A 19726-nucleotide genomic window follows, 5' to 3' on the forward strand; every position below is an offset into this window, starting at 1 on the left:
AATCCTTGGCGGGTTCCTCTTGCCATTCGGTTTAAACCAAGTGGCAAGAGGAGACATCCAGTCCCAGACAAGGTGGCGTAGAGCTGTCAGCTCCATGCCATCTTGGCTGGGGCTGGCTCACAGTATAGCTGAATACACCCGAATAAAAGCCAGAAAAAATGACTTTTTTCAAGCTCTGCTATACCAGTAGCCAAGTACAGATCTCAGATCTGTATTCCACTTAAATAATACCTAAAAATGCCAATAAGGTATTTTTCAGGTACTTTTTCAGTTCAGTTTATACCCTCTTGTCCAGAGTACATGTTGCACTTCAAAACAATCAGATGTTGTGGCACACCCATCTCTTTTAAAACCAACCATAACTTTTCATGATCCACACAGTCAAAAGCTTTGCTGTAATCTAGGAAACACAAACTGATTTTCTTCTGTAATTCTCTCATGCACTCCGATAATCAACGTAAATTTGCACTATGATCTCTAGGGCCTCTTCCTTTTCTGACTCCAGCTTGAACATCTTTCATTTCTTGTTCCATATATGGTAACAGTCTTTGAACATCACTTTCCTTGAGTGAGAAATTAATGTGATGGTCCGATAGTTGCTGTGGTCTTTGATGTCTCCTTTTTTGGAACTGGAATGTAAATCGAGTGTTTCTAGTTTGTGGGCAATTGTTTTGTTTTTCATATTTGTTGGCATATTCTTGTTATGATTTTGATACTCTGTTTCTGTGGCTTCGAACAGCTCTACTGATATGCCATCTACTGCTGGTGTTCTCAGTACAGCTTTCACTTCACTTTCTAAAATTGTACATTCTTCTTCAAAAGTTTATTTGAAGGAATCTGTCTTCTCTCATCTCTTCTGTATAGTTTTTCAGTGTATTGTTCCCAGTGTATTAGTGTATTTCTATATTCATTTTTCAGCATGCCTAACTATACTTTGGAGAGGGAAGGCGGAATATTATAGCCTGAACTCGTCAAATCTTGGAAGCTCAGCAGGGCTGGTATTTGGAAGGAAACCCACCAAGGAAGACTCCGCAGAGGAAGGCAATGGCAAATCGCCTCTGATTCTCACTTGCCTTGAAGGCCCCTTGTGGGGGTTGCCATGAGCCAGCTGTGACTTGACAGCACTTTACTCACACACACACAACTGTACTTTAAATTTCCCTTTGATTTCTTGGATCTTGTGGAACAGATCTCTTGTTCTTCCTATTTTTGTTCTCTTCTATTTCTTTACACTGAGTATTATTATGGTTCTCTTTGTCTCTACGTGCAAGTTGCTGGAATGCTACATTTAGGTTTTCAATTCTATTTTTGTCATCTTTTACTTTTGCATCTCATCTATCTTTTGCAATTTAAAGAGTTTCATTAGTCATCCATTGAGGCTTTTCATTTCTTTTGGCTCCAGGAATAACCTTTGTGCAGTCTTCCTTGACAATATCTCTTGTTTCAGCTGATAGTTCTCCTGGTTCATGTTCACTTGATCTCAGGAATGCAAATTTTGTTCTTTACACTGTCTTTAAACTCTCCAGGAATGTTGTTCAGATTGTATTTTGGAACTATGACTGTTTTGGCGCTTTCCTTCAGCTTTATTCTCATTTTTATATTAACAGTTCATGATCCGCAAACGATCGGCTCCTGGTCTTGTTTTAGCAGAGAGATTCTCCACCTTCTGCCTCTGATTATGTAATCTATTTGATTTCTGTATTGGCCATCTGTTGCTGTCCACACATACAATCATCTGTTTAATGAACATATTGTTTAAAAATCATTTGTTGCACACCCACAGCTTACCTTCAGTCACACAGTGAAGATCCCTGCACGGTGGAGACAGCTGCTGCCAAAGCAACTTTTTAAATATCTGCATGCCGATCAAATCTGCAGTGGCCAGTCATAAACCCTGCTGGGCAAAAGCTCCACCTGGCCCTGCCGTCTTTCTAAAAACACCTGGTGGGCTCCAGAAAAGGTGTCTGTGGATATTATGGCACACAAGACACCACATTGGGGACACCTGCCCTGACACATGACTGACACAATTAAAATTTAACAGATCTGGTCACCTGTTTGGTGGAGTGGAGTTAATGAATCTGGCCTTTCCTATTCCCAAATTAGCGATCTGTGCTTTCAACCATCCAGATTGTGCGCATAAGAACACCCCGACCTCAGCAGCTTGTGCCTGAGCTACTACTGTGCTTGAGGACCTGTGGACTGCAGCCATTACTCTCCTGTAAAGTGCTTACCAAGAAAGTGGGATCATGTCCGTTTAAATACCGATACGCAGATCTCAAATGCAGAGAAATGAATCAAACATATCCCCGTGTAGTGTGGTCAAGATTTCTGGGGGCAGGGAGAGGAGTGGCAATTTTTAGATTCTGAGCTATAGTCCTTTTAATCAGAGCGTTATCTCCATGTTATTCGTTTTTTGTTGTGGAGAGCACTTATGTTAGTTGTTGTGGAGAGCACTTATGTTGTACTGAATGTTTTTAAAATGCAGTTTTAATGTTTTATGTATTGGGCATTGGCACCATCTGTACGCCACCCTGAGCCCATTCGCAGGGAGGGCGGGTTATACATTTAAATAAATAAATAAATTTAATCAATACTCTGAAACACAGCGAGTAGGAAGAGTTTGCATTTACGATGGAGACGGTCTTTAAAAGTTTGTTTGCTCTTTAAAATAGAATAATCTCGAGTGGCTTTGTCAGGTCCAAGAGGGAAACACTGATTGATTCATAATAAAAGAAACAGCTGATTCAAATTTAAGAATGGTAACACTATCTTTTGATACTGCTGGCTGTGCTTCTTGGAAATATCCTTTCAGCATGTGAGGAGATACCCTCCGTGGAATAGCCAGAAAATCAACTCACCCTTGGCAGTAACAAAATGCGGTCCAGCAACTTATGACAGGCATGGCTTTTAACGTCTGACAGCTAGATTCATTGTTGGTTTAATAGCCAATCGTCGGTTTTGACGACACACGTCTAATGTAGGTTGGAATATAAAAAGCCCTCTTGGAATATACAAGATTCACCCAGAGTGGTGAGTTGTCTCGGATTGCATTCGCCTTCTGAGATTCACGGTGCACTGAAAGATTACAAAAAAAGAAGAAGAAGTAGAACTAAACAACCGTAGAAAGGGAAGGAAAAGAACTGCACCGAATGTGAGGCCATGTTGAAACTAAAAATGTATCTTTATGTCTACCTTTTCATGTTAATCATACCTGGCCCAGCGGATCTTAACGAAAGCCACCAGGCAAATGAGAACATAGAGAAAGAGGGACTGTGTAATGCGTGCACGTGGAGGCAAAGTACGAAATCGTCCAGAATAGAGGCTATTAAAATCCAGATCCTCAGCAAACTGCGCCTGGAACAAGCGCCTAACATTAGCCGGGATGCTATAAGGCAACTTCTACCCAAAGCGCCTCCGCTCCAAGAACTGATAGATCAATATGACGTCCAGCGAGACGACAGCAGCGACGGTTCGTTGGAAGACGACGATTATCACGCTACCACTGAAACGATTATTACAATGCCCACGGAATGTAAGTACTTTTAATTCTCTTGTAATATTCTTGCCGACCCACACGGTGCTCAAGAGCCGCAGCCTCTTTTTAGTCTCTTCTGACAAACTGCTGGCTACTGCGAGCCTCAGGGAAGGAGAAAAGCATATTTTTAAAGAGTTTGATTTGTGTGACCCAGTGAGACATAACCTTTCTTTCCTCCCCAAAGAGTATGTTTTCCCTTTATGTACAAAGTAGAAGTAGTGTATGAAAAGCACTCCCATTGGCTTATCTTGTTGATTGCTGGAGACACATTAATAAGTTCCAAAATGAATGAATTTCAGTATTCTGATTATTTCTTGTAGCAATTAATGACTGGCAAATAAGCAGAAAAGACATATTTAGGTGTCAGTTTATATTAGCAAACTTTCAGAGAACATCAGGGACAGCTGAAAACAAACAAACAAACAAACAAAAAACCAATCCCCAAAAACCCCCAAAAGCAAAAAACCCTACTTATCTAGTAATATAATCCCATTAACTCAAATGTGCCGCCACCCCCCTCATATATGTGTGTCCAATGCTCCCTCTAAGCTGTGGAGTCTTGTGAGCAAAAATTGTACTTTGTGGGCTACTGGCATTAAAGTTGTGAGCGAGCGATTTGGCTACTGCATAAATTACTTTGCTGTGGAGCCATCCTTCCTGAGCTAAGACAAAAAAATGTGTGAGACTAAAAGACGGTGCGCTAGCTCACACTGACTCAGCTTAGAGGGAACACTGTGTGTGTCCGTGTCCATTAAACCTATGTCGTATGATGCAAAAAGTACTCTGCCTTCCACTTTCACACACTTTGTTGCTTTTATTTTCAACGGACACTTCCCGCTAATCTGCTCTGCCTTCCACTTTCACACACTATTTTCAACGGACACTTCCCGCTAATCTGCTGGGATCATTTTTTAAGATCGGAACAATGCCCCTTACACCTTTTACTATGTCGTTCCAGCTAACCAGGGAGCACATATATTAAACATGGAAAGAGCACGAAGCCAAATAAACAGCTATGTTATGTGGTGACACCAGTGAGGGCCAACAGACTTTCATTGCTCTCAAACCGAAGCGCCAATCCAGCTTTGGTTGCTCCCAAATACGCTGCACATTCGGAAACACTGTGCCTATCGAAATGCACATTGAAGCACGCGTATCATGCGTGGCTGGATAATAGCTTCGCTTCGACACCTATTCCAAAGTTTATCTGGGTCGACGCTTCCGAGTTTGCCGTGCTGTGCTGCGGTGGTTCCTGTCACTGCAAGGTGGCAATACTGGGGACTTTTGTCCAGTTGCCAAGGAAGGCAGCAGAGCCAATGGCTTCACACCCTCTGGAACACTCCTGCAAAAACTGCTGAACACAGTGACTGCTTTTGCAGGGATGCAAAAAGCTTATGATTCTCAGCCCCTCGCTCCATTCAGCTACAGAGCACATGCGCTTTCTCCCCGTCTCATAAGTAATGAGTGCAACCTGTATCGTTTAAATGAACCTCTTATAAAACCACCATGCCTATTACTTAGTCAATGCCAACGGTGAAATATTTTGTGCATTATAATGTGCGTACCTCTACCGACTCTATTAGTTGTGTTAAGAAGGAATAAAGGTATTCACTGAATGAGCAGATTCTTCGTTTATCTTCTTGGTGGCCGGCATCTGCTATAGCTCCTATCAAGTATCTTTCGCGCAGCTTATATTATAGTATCTTATGTTCTTCATTAGCTGAAGTATTTGGCTATGGCAGCTGCTTTCGGAATAACACTTAAGGCAGCGGGGAAATAATGTAAAAGGGAAATTTGGACACACATGACTTAGATTTCTTATCAGCAGCAGTGATATACAATACTCGGGCTTAATTTGGTGTAATGCTCTCTGCTATTTTACCTAATAATAAACTCAACATTCAGACATGTAAGACTGACTACAGCTATTCAGATTCAGTGACATGGCTATTTTAAAAGTTTCATGACAAGGAGTTTTAAAGAGAAGGATAATTATGCTCTAAACTATTACTTAAGGGGGGAAATTAGATACTGCTTACAGGAGAAATAAACACTCCGAGATTTCTTCTCATTTATTTCACGCTTTACAAAAAGTTCGGTTTTAGACAAAATCGTCTAGGACACTGGAGACGTAGCCGACTTAGATTTGTGCTCCTGAACAGTTCTAACCAGAAGAACAAAGTTGGAGTCCAGTGGCATCTTTAAGACCGACAAAGCTTAATTCTGTATATAAGCTTTCACGTGCATGCACACTTCACTGTATCCGAAGAAGTGCGCATGCACACAAAAGTGCATACTCAGAATAAAACTTTGTTGGTCTTCATGGTGCCGCTGGACTCCAAGAGCCAGTTTGGTGTAGTGGTTAAGTGCGTGGACTCTAATCTGGGAGAACCGGGTTTGATTCCCCACTCCTCCACTTGCACCTGGCTGGATGACCTTGGGCAAGCCGTAGGTGTTGTGGGGAGGGGAAGGGAAAGGATTTTGTAAGCCGCTCTGAGACTCCTTTGGGTAGTGAAGGGCGAGGTATAAATCCAATCTCCTCCCCCTCCTCCTCTTCTTCCTCTTCCTCTTCTTCTTCTTCCTCTTGTTCCTCTTCTTCTTCTTGTTGTTCCTCTTCTTATTATTCCTCTTCCTCTTCTTCTTCTTCCTCTTCTTCCTCTTCTTCCTCTTCTTCTGCTTCAGACCAACACGGCTACCCACTCCTATGCAGAGCTTATTTATTTATTAGTTCAATTCATACCCCGTCCTTCCCGCCAAAGCAGACTCAGGACAGCTTACAAAAGGATAAAACATAAGTAAACAATTGTAAACACCGATAAAACCAATTTAAAACAATCCAAAGTCATAAAGTGCTAGCTAGATATATATTAATACTTAGAGATGGTGGTAAAATTCATATTAATATGTTCTATGATCTGTTGTGCTCCTCAGCTCCTTGGCCACTATATATATATATGCAGCAGGCGCTGGCTGCAAAGGATGCAGCCAGGGAGCAGGGCTCTATCATTCTCATTCACTGTAGTTAATAATGTCGGTGGCGGCGGCCCCTTAACCAAAGGCCTTCTAAATCCATTGACTTCAACGGACTGATTTATTTATTCATTTATTCCCCCTGGGGACTCCAAGCGGATTACACAGAGTGAGTCGAGACAATGAACAAAGTGAGACACTCAATAAACACTGAAATGGGATTTTGGGTTGTAGAACCAACCGGAAGTCTAAGAAACAGAACTGAAGCAAAGCCTTAGTGTTAACGTGACACATTAAATGATGCAAAACTACACAACGGGATCCAGCCCACAGCAAACTATACACACTACTACGGACCATGGTTCCCAATAAGTTATCCAAACAACTTTGTGAAGCCTTTAGTACAGGGCTACCCTATTGCTTGCGTAGAAAAGCCCTCTTGAATGATTCAAATTTTGCATCGGTTGCTCAAAGACAGGAGTGTAGGAGCCTTCCTGACTTCCTCAGGCCATTCCACAAGGCGGGGGCCACAACCGAGAAGGCCACGTGCATGGGCAGCTGTTGATTTTGCCCACTTGCAGGTTGGCAACTGCAGAAGGCTCTGCTTGGATGAGCAAAGCTGTCATGGTGGACGTTGGAGGAGAGACAGACTCCCAGAGCCTCAAAGCCCAGAAAGGGCTTTGTATGTGATAGCCAATACTTTAAATTGAGCCGGGGAACTGATGGGCAACCAGTGGGGTGACTGTAGAATGGGAATCATGCGCAATCTAGCGCCTGATAATAGCCGAGCTGTGGCATTCTGCACCAAATGGAGTTTCCAAACTGACTCTGAGGGGAGACCAACGTACAGTGCATTACAGTAGTCTAGTCTGATTTAGAAGAGCTTAACTCTGCTTACGATTGCTGTTCCATGTCTTGTAATGTATGGTGGAGCTGCCAAATTAAAAACCAGAAGTATTACAGTTGTTTAAAATAACAATGTTGATCTTATTAATATGAAGCTATTAACAGAACGTTTATCACCTGTCAAAGGAAAGCAACTTGCAATGCTATCGTAATTAGAGTTACACACTTCTCAGACCACTGGCTTCAAGGGAGCTTCAAGGGAGCCAGTTTGGTGTAGTGGTTAAGGGAAGGGGATTGTAAGCTGCTCTGAGACCCAAGTGAAGGGCGGGGTATAAATCCAATCTCCTTCTCCTCCTCTTCTTGGTGTAGTGGTTAAGTGCACGGACTCTAATCTGGGAGAACCGGGTTTGATTCCCAACTCCTTCACATGCAGCCAGCTGGGTGACCTTTGGTCAGTCCCAGTTCTCACACAGATCTCAGCCCCTCCTACCTCACAGGGTGCCTGTTGTGGGGAGAGGAAGGGAAGGGGATTGTAAGCCGCTCTGAGACCCAAGTGAAGGGCGGGGTATAAATCCAATCTCCTTCTCCTCCTCTTCTTGGTGTAGTGGTTAAGTGCACGGACTCTAATCTGGGAGAACCGGGTTTGATTCCCCACTCCTTCACATGCAGCCACAGGGAGTCTGTTGTGGGGAGGGGAAGGGAAAGGAGATCGTAAGCCACTCTGAGACTCCTTTGGGTAGTGAAGGGCGGGGAATAAATCCAATCTCCTCCTCCTCCTCCTCCTCCTCCTCCTCCTCCACTTCTTCTTGTTCTTACCATATCCTCACTTCCAATTATCTGTTAGTTCTAATTACAAAACTTAAATGTATGACTTGCATTCTTGGTGGTTTTATAAAGCAATTTTAGGAGTTCAGTGCTAGTGGTAAGATGTTAGAAGTCACAGTCATTTTCAAGTTTGAGTACACTGTCCAGGGTGTTCAGTTTCCTAGACGATTTTGACTAGGGAAAGTCTAGGGAAGAGATGCCCAGCACATATTCCTCTCCAATCTTCCCCTTTCTGATGGTCCATATAATTTTTTCCTCATGTACTTTATAGCAGAAATCAATATAACCTTCGGATACCGTAAGCTGCAGCCATGAAAAACTTAATTCAAACACAGAAATACAGAAAAATCATAGAGTTGAAGTCATCGACACTTTTTAACTTCCACGGCAGCTCTCAAAGTACCTCAGTGATTCCCATTAGATTCCAGAGGATTTCAGCAGATCAGGTGGTCTTTTGGCCACTGCAGTCTAAAACACTCAAAGACTTTGAAGCACGTCTTTTTTTAAAAAAAATATTCCACTCTGTATTCCACCTCCTCTCACCTTCCCGCTTGTTCCCGTAGATTCATTTCTCGATGGTTTTCCTTTTCTAAGTAGGAAGTTTTTGGGTGGCGCTGTTGTGTATTATTAATGCCATTTATTTATTTATTTATTATAATTTTTACCCCGCCCTCCCTGCAAGCGGGCTCAGGGCGGCTTACAAGAGGGCAACAATGCCCACATATAAAACAAGATTAAAACAGAATAAAATCATCAAATCACAAAAGTAAGGTGCTCACTAAAGAACAAGATGGTTTTCCAATGGTAGATGCCGGATCTTTCATTGGAGGTAGATAGTGTCCTGTAGCTGGTACGCGGCCAGTCCAGTGGCACCCACCCAGCGCGGTATCATGGCAGATCTTCAAGGGCCGTCCTCTTACCCAGTTGTTACCCACGTCGTTGGTGGTGGTGGTAGTGGCGGCTCCTACGTAAAAGCCTGGCGGAAGAGCTCTGTCTTGCAGGCCCTGCGGAACTGTATGAGGTCCCGCAGGGCCCTGATCTCCTCCGGGAGCTCATTCCACCAGGTAGGTGGTTTGGGGATTCTGCCCATAAAATGGGACACCGAGATTTCAGAACAAGCAAACAAATGACATACAGCCACCACCACCCAACACGAGCTACGAGGCTGAGTCCCCGACGATGCGGGGAGGCCAGACCGAGGTTGGCAGCAGCCAGCACCCCCTGCCCAAGTACCACCTGCCCAGGTACTGCCAGGCCAGACTCCTCCGGCCACTTCTCTTGTAGAGGGATATTTTTACATTCTTAACTTGCCCAATTCCAGACCAGCAAGCTTTAAACAGAGTATGGCATACATTTGTATGTGCCAAGATCAGAAGACTGGGTGCACTGCAGACTGAACCTCATGGGACAATCCAGAGATTTCTGCTCGTTCCTCTTTACTGGATGTGGCTTTTCCTCCCTCTTACACAGGAAGCTTCTATACTTCTATACGTGTGTTACACACAAATTAGGCTGGTCATATAGAGTCACCTATCAAGAGCCAGGGGCCGGGGGAGAAGTACAGTTATGATTAAGAACAGACTGCATACAGGTTAAAAGGGGACAACATGTGGCACAGAGTTACAGATGTAAGAGGAAGGCCTTCAAAATGTAGACGCACTTTATGTACGGTCCATCTAGATCAGGAAGAATGTCTCCATTGCCAATAACGTTGCTGATAAAATGAACAAATGTTGTTTTGTGTCCCTGTACCCAGTCCTGATAGAGAGAGCCAGTGGTTAAAAAGTGCGGACTATAATCTGGGTGAACTGGGTTTGAGTTCACACTCCTCAACATGCAGCTGCTGGTGTGACCTTGGGTCAGTCATGGCTCTTTCAGAGCTATTCTGTCAAGTGCAGTTTTCAGAAGAGCTCTCTCAGCCCCACCTACCTCACAGGGTGTCTGTTGTGGGGATGGGAAGGGAAAGGAGATTGTAAGCCACTCTGAGAATCCTTCGGGCAGTGAAGGGTAGGGTATAAATCCAGTCTCTTCTTCTTCTGATAAAGGTATCGTGTAGACTGTGGTTTGCTGATAAAACGGCCTGTGAAGATGTTTAAAAATGCCATGCATTTTTATGCTTTATTCTGAAGTGTCTCTTAGCATTTCCCGATGAGTAATGTCTTCTTTCCATTCATTTATAGCTGACTTTCCTATGCCAGTGGAAGGAAAACCCAAATGTTGCTTTTTTAAGTTTAGCTCTAAAATACAGTATAACAAAGTAGTGAAGGCTCAGCTGTGGATATACTTAAGACAAGTCCAGAGGCCCACGACAGTGTTTGTGCAGATCTTGAGACTCATCCGACCTATGAAAGATGGGACAACTTCTACTGCAATTCGATCTTTAAAACTTGATATGAACCCGGGCACCGGCATTTGGCAGAGTATCGATGTGAAGACCGTGTTGCAAAATTGGCTCAAACAACCTGAATCCAACTTGGGCATTGAAATCAAAGCTTTGGATGAAAAGGGACGAGATCTTGCAGTAACTTACCCAGGACCGGGGGAAGAGGGCTTGGTAAGTTCTACTGGGAAACCTACAAGAACTGTCTTTCCATTGAGCACTTGAAAAGGATGTTTTTTCACATGGATAAGACAAGGATTTTCCAAGGTTGAAGTCATGTTTAATTATCAGTAAACTTAATGGGGTGGATCCTACCCTTATCCTACTACTCCACTGAGCCAAGTTCATTTATTTATGCATTTATTAATTAAAATATCTACCACCTTTCCTTTTGTTTCAAGTTTGAAGTCTGTCTCCAATCTAAGGAGATTTCTAGGGATGGGCACGAACTGGGATGAACTTTGTGGATCTTCCCTCTCTCCTTTCTGCTGGTACAGGCTCGCTGAGGCCAGCAGAGTGGGAGGGAGGGAGATCTTTCAAAACCCATTTAAAGGAATGCTTGGAAGCTGGGGGGGGGGGAATGAGAGAGATCACTGAAATGGCTTGCATCTATAGATCCTTGCCATTTCAGTGATCCCTCTTGCTCCCCCCTGCTTCTCACTATAAACCACAAACCCCATGAACCTCAAAAACCACATTGATGGTCCTGGGAGGTTTGTATAGGGATGGGCACGAACCGAGGCTTGCGAATCATGGTCCTGGGAGGTTCATATAGGAATGGGCATGAACCAAGGCTTGCAAACCACAAATTGGGCCTAGTTTGTGCCCATCCCTAGAGACGTCCTCTGACTTAAGTGTCTTTTCCATTGGAGGACGAGCCACTAAAGTTGGGGGAAGAACTCCTTAGACTGGAAGAAGGCTCCTCGGAGGATGGTTGGATCCACTCCAATGAGCTTTCCTTTTGAACAAAAATTATTTAGGGATTGGAATGCTAAAGCTCTGGCAAATTAATGGAGAGAGAGTTTATTCCTCAGTTCTCTGACAGGCTAAATGGATTCCTTGCAAAGCACCAGCAGAAGTTATTGGCCAACACAAAACTTTCTGATTTCCCCTAGTTGCCCTGGACCCTTCCCCATGCTGATCCTGATGGTTGTAGAACTCTTCTGTACAACAACCCACATAGCACAGAAGATTGCACTTAGGAGAGAGAACCAGGCAAAATTGTACCCACCTCACCCTTGAGCCAATGGAGGAATTATTGGTTCAAAAAGGAAAATAGAGGTGATTTTGACTGGTACTCCTTCTTCAGTGCAGTCTTCTGACAGATGTGACTTTTTCTCCATGCATGTCCTCCAGCCTCCAGCATCAGCTTTTCAGAGGTCTCAGGAGGTTGCTAAGGGAAGGGGAGGAGTAGGAAAAAATCCACATTTCTTTTCCAGTTTTCAAAACCGTTATTTAGATAACAGGGGAATTACAATTGGTACAACACTTAAGCAAAATGCTACTACACATATGCAAAATGTTACTACTACATAAGATATTATAGCAAACATTTCAAAACATATATACAAATATCAGTTACAATAGTTTCTCTAGTGTAAGATAATAAGCTTAAGGTGAGGTATAAAGGTATGGGGAATATTAAGTGCCATGTTTATGATCTGAAATGGTGAGTTTTTTAAGGCGAAGAGGTGCACAAATCTCTAGATCAATTCAGAGAAGAAAAGGAGATAATTAAAAGAAGAGTAAGAGAAAATGATAGATATGTTAAAAGAATAGTAGTTGATGACAGGACTGGTTTGGAGGATCAAGTTCTTGAGTGATGAATGGAAGCCATTTTTCAGTGAAGTTGGTTTGCCTTGGGTAGATGTCTGTTTGTAGTAGGCGATCAGTAATTTTCTCCATTAGTAAATGATCCCAGATCTCAGACCATTCTAACAAAGAGGGTAATGTTCGTAGTTTCCGCATCTTTGAGCACCCTTGTAGTTTATTGGAACTAGCCCATTGCATTTTTCTTTCTGTTAAATGGAGATGGATAATACGTAATCATGTGTGTTAAAGCAATTAACCGGAAGCAATATGGAAGGGCTTACTAGTGAGCAAAGTATTATAACCTTGAAATCTAATCAATTAAAAATGTTTCAGAGTAATGGTTTTCCATCTCTGTATAACTCAGGTACAGTAGGAAAATCGCTTCTTATAGTTATCCAAATGCTACAGAGTCGCTCGGACTTTAGAATAAATATGCACTGTAGCACACTGAACAACAGGCAATCCCCACAACTTATTTCAGGATCCTGAGAAACTGTAGCTTGCATCTCTTCTGGGGAAGGAGCAGCTGTAACTGCATGTTATAAAGAAGGGATGTGGCTTTGTCAAAGCCAATGGTATGTAGAGGATTAAGTTACCCACTAGCAATACCCAAATGTGCTCTTAAACTGTCCTCTTCCAGGAAACAGAATCATGTTAACTTATTAAGCCTAGCCTTGGATGGTTTGTGAGAAGTCAGAGAGGTAAAATGGCAATACATAGTACTATGAACAGCCTTGATTTAGTAGGCATTTTTCCGCCAGTTTGACAGCGGGTCTCAGCAGAAACAGCATATTCTAGTTTGTCTTCCACTCGCTTAAGATGTGATCCGTGTCAAAGTTCACAAGTCATGCTAGACATTTTGCCTGTGGAAAAAAACTAGTGAGTACTCAAAGCAAAAACGGAACATTGGTCTTTGAACCTCAGTTTTCCCTTTAGTGTATTTCCGCTTTCTTTTGAATTTTGTGATTTTGTTATCTTGTTCCTTTCTGTACCTATAGACTGTGAGAAATTTCAGGGCCTTTGCGTAATGTTCAGGTCTTCAGAGTCAGGATGAAAAAAAAAACCCAGTTAGGAATCAGATCCAGTGAGCTTTCTTGGGGTGTTTTGTGTATGCCTGGCTGAATTTTGTTCTTTGAACAGCATGCTGTATCACACATATGCCCCACACTTTTAAGAGTGGTTGTCCTGTGGCCGGGGCATTCAAGATGCACAGCACACAAAGTGCATGGAAGTAATTGCTATTCTCACAAAATGCTTTCAGGAATAATAGGCAGGGCTATTTTTGGGCAGGAACGCACAGGAACAGAGTTCCGGCTGGCTCCCAAGTTGGCCACGCCCAGCAGGAACTCATTAGCATAATAGGCCACCCCCAACAGCAGGAACTCATTAGGATTGGCTACATTAGGGGTGTGTGGCCTAACATGCAAAGAAGTTCCTGCTACAAAAAAAGGCCCTGGGTTTTGACAACAAACAAGGTCAACAGAATAAGAAGCAAAAGGTGGGTGTGGCTGGATGAGCACACGTCTGGTAACATGGGGGTGCAGCCTAATGTGCGAATGAGCTGTGCTGTCAGGGGTGTGGCCTAAAATGCTAATGAGTTTCTGCTGTTGGGTGTGGCCTATTATGCTAATTAGTTCCTGCTGGGCTTTTTCTACAAAAAGAGCCCTGAAATAGGATATTTAAAAACTACGGCTTAAACGTTCAGAATGACTTATCAACACAGGTTGACCTTTAACGTTTTTGCTTGCTTGTTTGTCTGTTTCGGCATCGAGTCACAACGGACTTATGGTGACCCCTGGTGGGGTTTTCAAGGCAAGAGACGGTGTGAGGTGGTTTGCCATTGCCTGCCTCTGTGTGGCAACCCTGGACTCCCTGGGTGGTCTCCTGCTAGGGTTGCCAGCCCCCAGGTCTGGGTGGGGGTCCCCCTGCGTCTGGGGGCTTCAATCCACCCCCGGCCAGCTGGCCACTGGGAGAAGCCCCGCCCCCAAGCCCCACCCCATGTGCAACCACCCGCCTGGGCACCCCTTTCCCCCCTCCTGCCCGATTTAAAGGGCTTCGGCTGATCGGTGGGGACCATGTGCCCCAATGACCGGCTGGAGGGCCCTTTAAATCTAGCTGGAGGGAGGGAGAGGGGCAGTCATCACAGGCCGCACACTCAGCCCACACAAATAGAATGATCCTTTTGCGAGCAGGCTGAGGGCGGCGGCACACGGGGCTGGGGAAAATAGGGCAGGAGGGGAGGGAGAGGGGTGGCCAGGTGGGTGGTCACTCTTGGGGTGGGGCTTGGGATGGGACTTGGGGGTATCCCTGCCGCCACTGAACGCCCCCCAAATCCACTCACCGGAGTGACAAGGGGACCTGGAAACCATATCTCCCATCCAAGGTTCCCTCTAAGCTGTGGAGTCTTGTGAACAAAAATTCTACTTTGTGAGCTACTGGCATTAAAGTTGTGAGTGAGTGGTTTGGCTGCTGCATAAATTAGTTTGCTCTGGAGCCATCCTTCCTGAGCCAAGACAAAAATGTGTGAGCTGCAGGCTAAAAAACTGTGAGCTGTCTCACACTAGCTCAGCTTAGAGGGAACACTGCTCCCATCCAAATTTCATACAGGGCTGACCCTGCTTAGCTTCTGAGATCTGACAAGCCCGGGCTAGCCTTGAGCCATCCAGGTGAGGGCTTAAAGGTATTATTGGAATCGGGGGTCATTTCCTGCAGGAGCGCACAGGAGCGGAGCTCCGGCAGTAAAGAGCCCAGGGGGCGGGCACTTGCAACAAGCCCCCCCCTGAACCCCCCCCCAAATAGCCAGCAATCCAAAACAGTCCAGTGGAGCCTGAGCGGTGGGTGTTGTCTTCTGACACACTTCCGGTGATGTCAGGGGGTGTGGCACATGCAAATGAGTTATGCTAATGAGCGCCTGCACCTCTTTTTCTGCGAAATGACCCCTGATTGGAATAAATGTTAACATACTGGGTTGAGTCTTACACTCTGTTCAGCTGAGTGCAGAGCCTTTTTCAAGTCCAAGGAACCAGAGGAAGAGCTTCCTCCACCAGATGAAGCTCTGCACTTAAGACAGTGGAGGGGCAGAATAATAGAGTCCAGTGCAATATAATGGGGGTACATCACAGAGTTGCCAGCCTCCAGGTGGGAGCTGGAGATCTCCCAGAATTACAACTGGTCTCCAGATGTCACAGAGATCAGTTCTCCTGGAGAAAATGACTGCTTTGGAAGGTAGGCGCTATGGTATTTTGTCCTGCTGAGTTCCCTTCACAGGCACCAACACCAAATGTACAGGAATTTCCCAACCTGGAGTTGGCAACTCTAGTACATCATCATTATAGTGCTCAAAACGTTGCCTGATGTTTTCAGAAAATATGTATTGGGTGTGTCTGATGTTGAGTGCGTCTGCCTTCATACATGCTGTTCCTTTTCCCCTTTATCCATAGAATCCATTTCTAGAGGTCAGGATTACAGACACACCGAAAAGATCTCGTAGAGATTTTGGTCTTGACTGCGATGAACACTCAACAGAATCTCGATGTTGTCGCTATCCGCTGACGGTGGATTTTGAAGCTTTTGGATGGGACTGGATAATTGCTCCCAAGAGATACAAGGCGAACTACTGCTCTGGGGAATGTGAATTCGTATTTTTGCAGAAATACCCGCACACTCATCTTGTCCACCAAGCGAATCCGAGGGGCTCAGCAGGCCCTTGCTGCACTCCTACTAAGATGTCCCCAATTAATATGCTTTATTTCAATGGAAAAGAACAAATAATATATGGAAAGATCCCTGCCATGGTCGTGGACCGTTGTGGCTGCTCCTGAGTTCCTCAGTAGGTTTGCTACGTCATAAAAATGTGGAATCTACCAAAAGTACCCTTCAGCAATCTTTTGAAACTGTGAATTTTGTACTATAGGCCTACCTCTAGTAGGCTATACGATAGGCTGTTAGAAAATTTCCTGCAAGACAAGCTACAGTATGTGAACTGAAAGACATTTGTGTACGCAAGAGCTGGTTTTAGCCAGTGAAAACGATAAGCTACAATCAATCTCACAGGATTTCACAATGAATTTCTTTTTCTGGAAAGGGATATGTTTTCATTTATGCAACAACGTAGTCAGATAACAGTTTCAGCAGATAGGAATAGATGAAAAGCAACTCCGTGTATTCCAGATAATGAAAAGGAGTGAGCTATAAGATGTAGTCTAAACAGGTTTAGTTTACTGTTGTATTTGCATTGGAGGATACATCGGTGATGTGTCAAGTATCACCGAGTTGTCCTCGAACACTTGAATGGAGTTTAGAGTATTAAAAACTGATAAGATGAAATTCCACAGAACGTTGACAAATCCACAAATAAGCATAGATACATTGTACGCATATTATTTCCATTCCTTCTATAATTAGTGCATTCATTACTTCCTGCCAATGGTGCTATCGCAGTACGCTATCACTTACAGTCCAATCCCGTGGCTTGCTGCAAGACTGCACAGGTGGTATAGGATATACCGACCGCAAAATCACGACGCAGTTTCCAAATCTGATATTGCTGCAGAAATGCAGACTGGGGTGTAAGTAGTTAGGTGAAACAGAGAAGCATGCAGCACAACAACGAATCCCCCTCTCTGCAAGAACAATAAATTCATCACTCACAAGGAATGGGGACTTTAACCGGTTATTTTTTAGTTGAATAGATGATGTCCACATTATGAAGTAACAGAGAAGGCAACAAACCGTGCATTATGAGTTAATGGTAACCGTCCATTCTCACAACATTACAGTTTGCACTATGGAAAGCCAATGGGGATTTTAAAAAAAAATCATAAATACAAGAATGATAAAATGCCGATACATTGTGTAATATATATATACAATATTATATTGTAAATAAGCATTTGTTTTTGTATTTACTATGACTGCGCTATGAGAATACGGTACAAGAAATGCAGGTTCCATTGCAGACAGGTACACCTCTGCCAGTATTTTATTTCTGTGCAGCAAATATCTGCGGATCGTTCAGGAAATTCTTATGTGTCTGACTGTGCGATCCTATGCAGAGTTTCACAGGTTTGGAAGGGTGTCAGTCTTACTGCAACGGTACCAACATACATATCGGGCTGTTCACTTGCTTATGGTGCCACTTCCCTGTTGTACGCCATGTTGCTCCCGTGTAAGAGTCCCACGCATGTTTCAAGATGCAGCATGTAGATTAGTGGATCGGAGCAACTGCAGATGTAACAGCCGCCAGATCAGAAATGTAATCCATAGGACAAAAATGTGTTCATTCTCCAAAGTTTTAGATGAATGAGATACACTGTTCGATAAACAGAGGACATTATAGGTGGAATCCAAAGCCGACCGTCCACACACAGCAAACTGATCCTGCTCTCAGAAGGGCTGCTTTGCACTAGAGCACTACATTTGTGGAACTCGATCCAAATATTCCCCCGCCCCCTGCTCGTACAGAGTTTTGGACAGAGGTCATTTCGGGGGGGAACGCGGGGGAACGCAGTTCCCCCGGGTGAGGTACGGGGGGCGGGGCACATGACGAAGCCCCGCCCCCTGCTTCCGGCCGCCCCGCTTCCGGCCCTCATTCAGCCAGGAGGAGGCAGGAGAAGAGGGAGGGTAAGTTGCTTCCTCCCTGCCTCTCCCCACCCCTGCCTGCCTGGGGCCAGGGAGGGCCTTCGCGGGGCTTCCTTGCACTCCCACTCGCCTTGCAGGTCCACCGCCGGGCCCCTCATGGGGCTTGGCAGTGGAGCTGCAAGGCCGGCGGTGGCGGCCGGAACCGTTGAGGGCGGGGTGTGTGGCCTTATGACACATTTCCGGTGATGTCAGGGGGTGTGACCTTATGACACACTTCCGGTGATGTCAGGGGGTGTGGCATATGCTAATGAGTTATGCTAATGAGTTCCCCTAGCTCTTTTTCTACGAAATGACCCCTGGTTTTGGACATCCTTTTTCTGTAAGCAGAAGCATGGGAAACTGCTACCTACCTACTAGAATTAAACTTAGGGACGCCAGCCTCCAGGTGGGACCTGAGGACCCCCCCCCCAGAATTACAGCTCATCTCCAGAATACAGAGATGGGTTCCCCTGGAGAAAATGGCTGCTTTGGAAACTGGACTCTATGAGACAGTGTACCCCACTGAAATCCCCGTCCTCCCCGGACTCCATCCCCAAATCTCCAGGAGTTTCCTAACCTGGATCTGCCAACCCCACCCTCATCCCTCGCCAGTAGCCGGGGGGGGGGACCCAGCAGCCCTAATTAAACTTTTACAAAGGAATTAGGAGAACACTGTGATTGGATATTTTCCCTTCACTCAAGGTTCTTTGGATCCCACCTCCAGGTCCATGTTGTTCCTTCTTTGTTAGAGTTAAAACAATAATTTTCCATACTTTAATAACAGGTCAATATACTGTAATAGCACAAGCCCTAATATTTTCATTAACTGTATTTTTCTTTTAGAGTTCAAATATTTCAAAAAAATATTTTATTACCTTTATTTTATAAGTATGTAATAAACTTTGATTTTTTTCCACACATTACTGTATATTTTGCTCTGCATAATCAGTAATTTTTAATCAAAAAACAAAGTTTAGAAATCTACCTATTTCCTATGACGGGACATTATTTTCAAATGTGAAAGATGATCGAAAATACAGCTACTGTTAAAGAACCAGTATAATTTCTGTTAAAATATTGTTCATTTTTTGTATGAGATCAAAAGTTCTATTTGTTGTATTCTGGATTTCAACTTATCATTTTATTTGTGTGAAATTACAACAAAACATTAGTCTGTTGGTTGTCTTTGCCTTCCATTCATGCTTACATGTCTGTGGATAGCTAAAATAGTTTATTTTTCCAGTTCCTTTTATTTCAATGGGACTTTTCTGGTCCCAGTTCGGTGAAATTCTGCTCATTTTAGACACAGTGTCAGCAAATGTAAAGAGTTTGTACATGCTCATGATGCTGCTGCCAATTTCCCATTCTGCACCACGCAAGCTCCTGACCTGGGGGAGAGGGGCAACTTTTTAGGGAGCATGGGGCTTTGAAGTAGGGTAAAGGTTTCCCTTGCTTGAAAGCCAGTCGAATCCGACTCTAGGGTGCGGTGCTCATCTCCGTTTCCAAGCCGAAGAGCCAGCGCTGTCCAAAGACGTTTCTATGGTCATGTGGCCGGCATGACTAGATGCCAAGGTGCACGGAACGCTGTTACCGTCCCACCAAGTATTTACCTACTTGCAATTTCTTGCTTTCAAACTGCTAGGTTGGCAGGAGCTGGGACCAGAGACGGGAGCTCACTCTGTCACGCGGCACTCGGGTCTCGAACTGCTGAACTACCGACCTTCCGGTCTGCGGTT

The 19726-nt window shown here is 44.3% G+C and overlaps 1 protein-coding gene across 1 annotated transcript; it reads left to right on the top strand.

Annotated features, from left to right (window-relative positions):
* The first annotated feature begins 2879 nt into the window (after positions 1–2879).
* On the top strand, positions 2880–17858 carry MSTN (myostatin). Its single transcript, XM_015405581.1, has 3 exons — positions 2880–3535; positions 10360–10733; positions 15812–17858. The coding sequence occupies exons 1-3, from the start codon at positions 3163–3165 to the stop codon at positions 16190–16192; spliced, it is 1128 nt and encodes a 375-aa protein (XP_015261067.1). The 5' UTR covers positions 2880–3162; the 3' UTR covers positions 16193–17858.
* The last annotated feature ends 1868 nt before the right edge of the window (positions 17859–19726 follow it).

The sequence above is a fragment of the Gekko japonicus genome, unplaced genomic scaffold (assembly GCF_001447785.1).
Source record: "Gekko japonicus isolate JY-2015 unplaced genomic scaffold, Gekko_japonicus_V1.1 scaffold2871, whole genome shotgun sequence".
Taxonomy (NCBI): Eukaryota; Metazoa; Chordata; class Lepidosauria; order Squamata; family Gekkonidae; genus Gekko; species Gekko japonicus.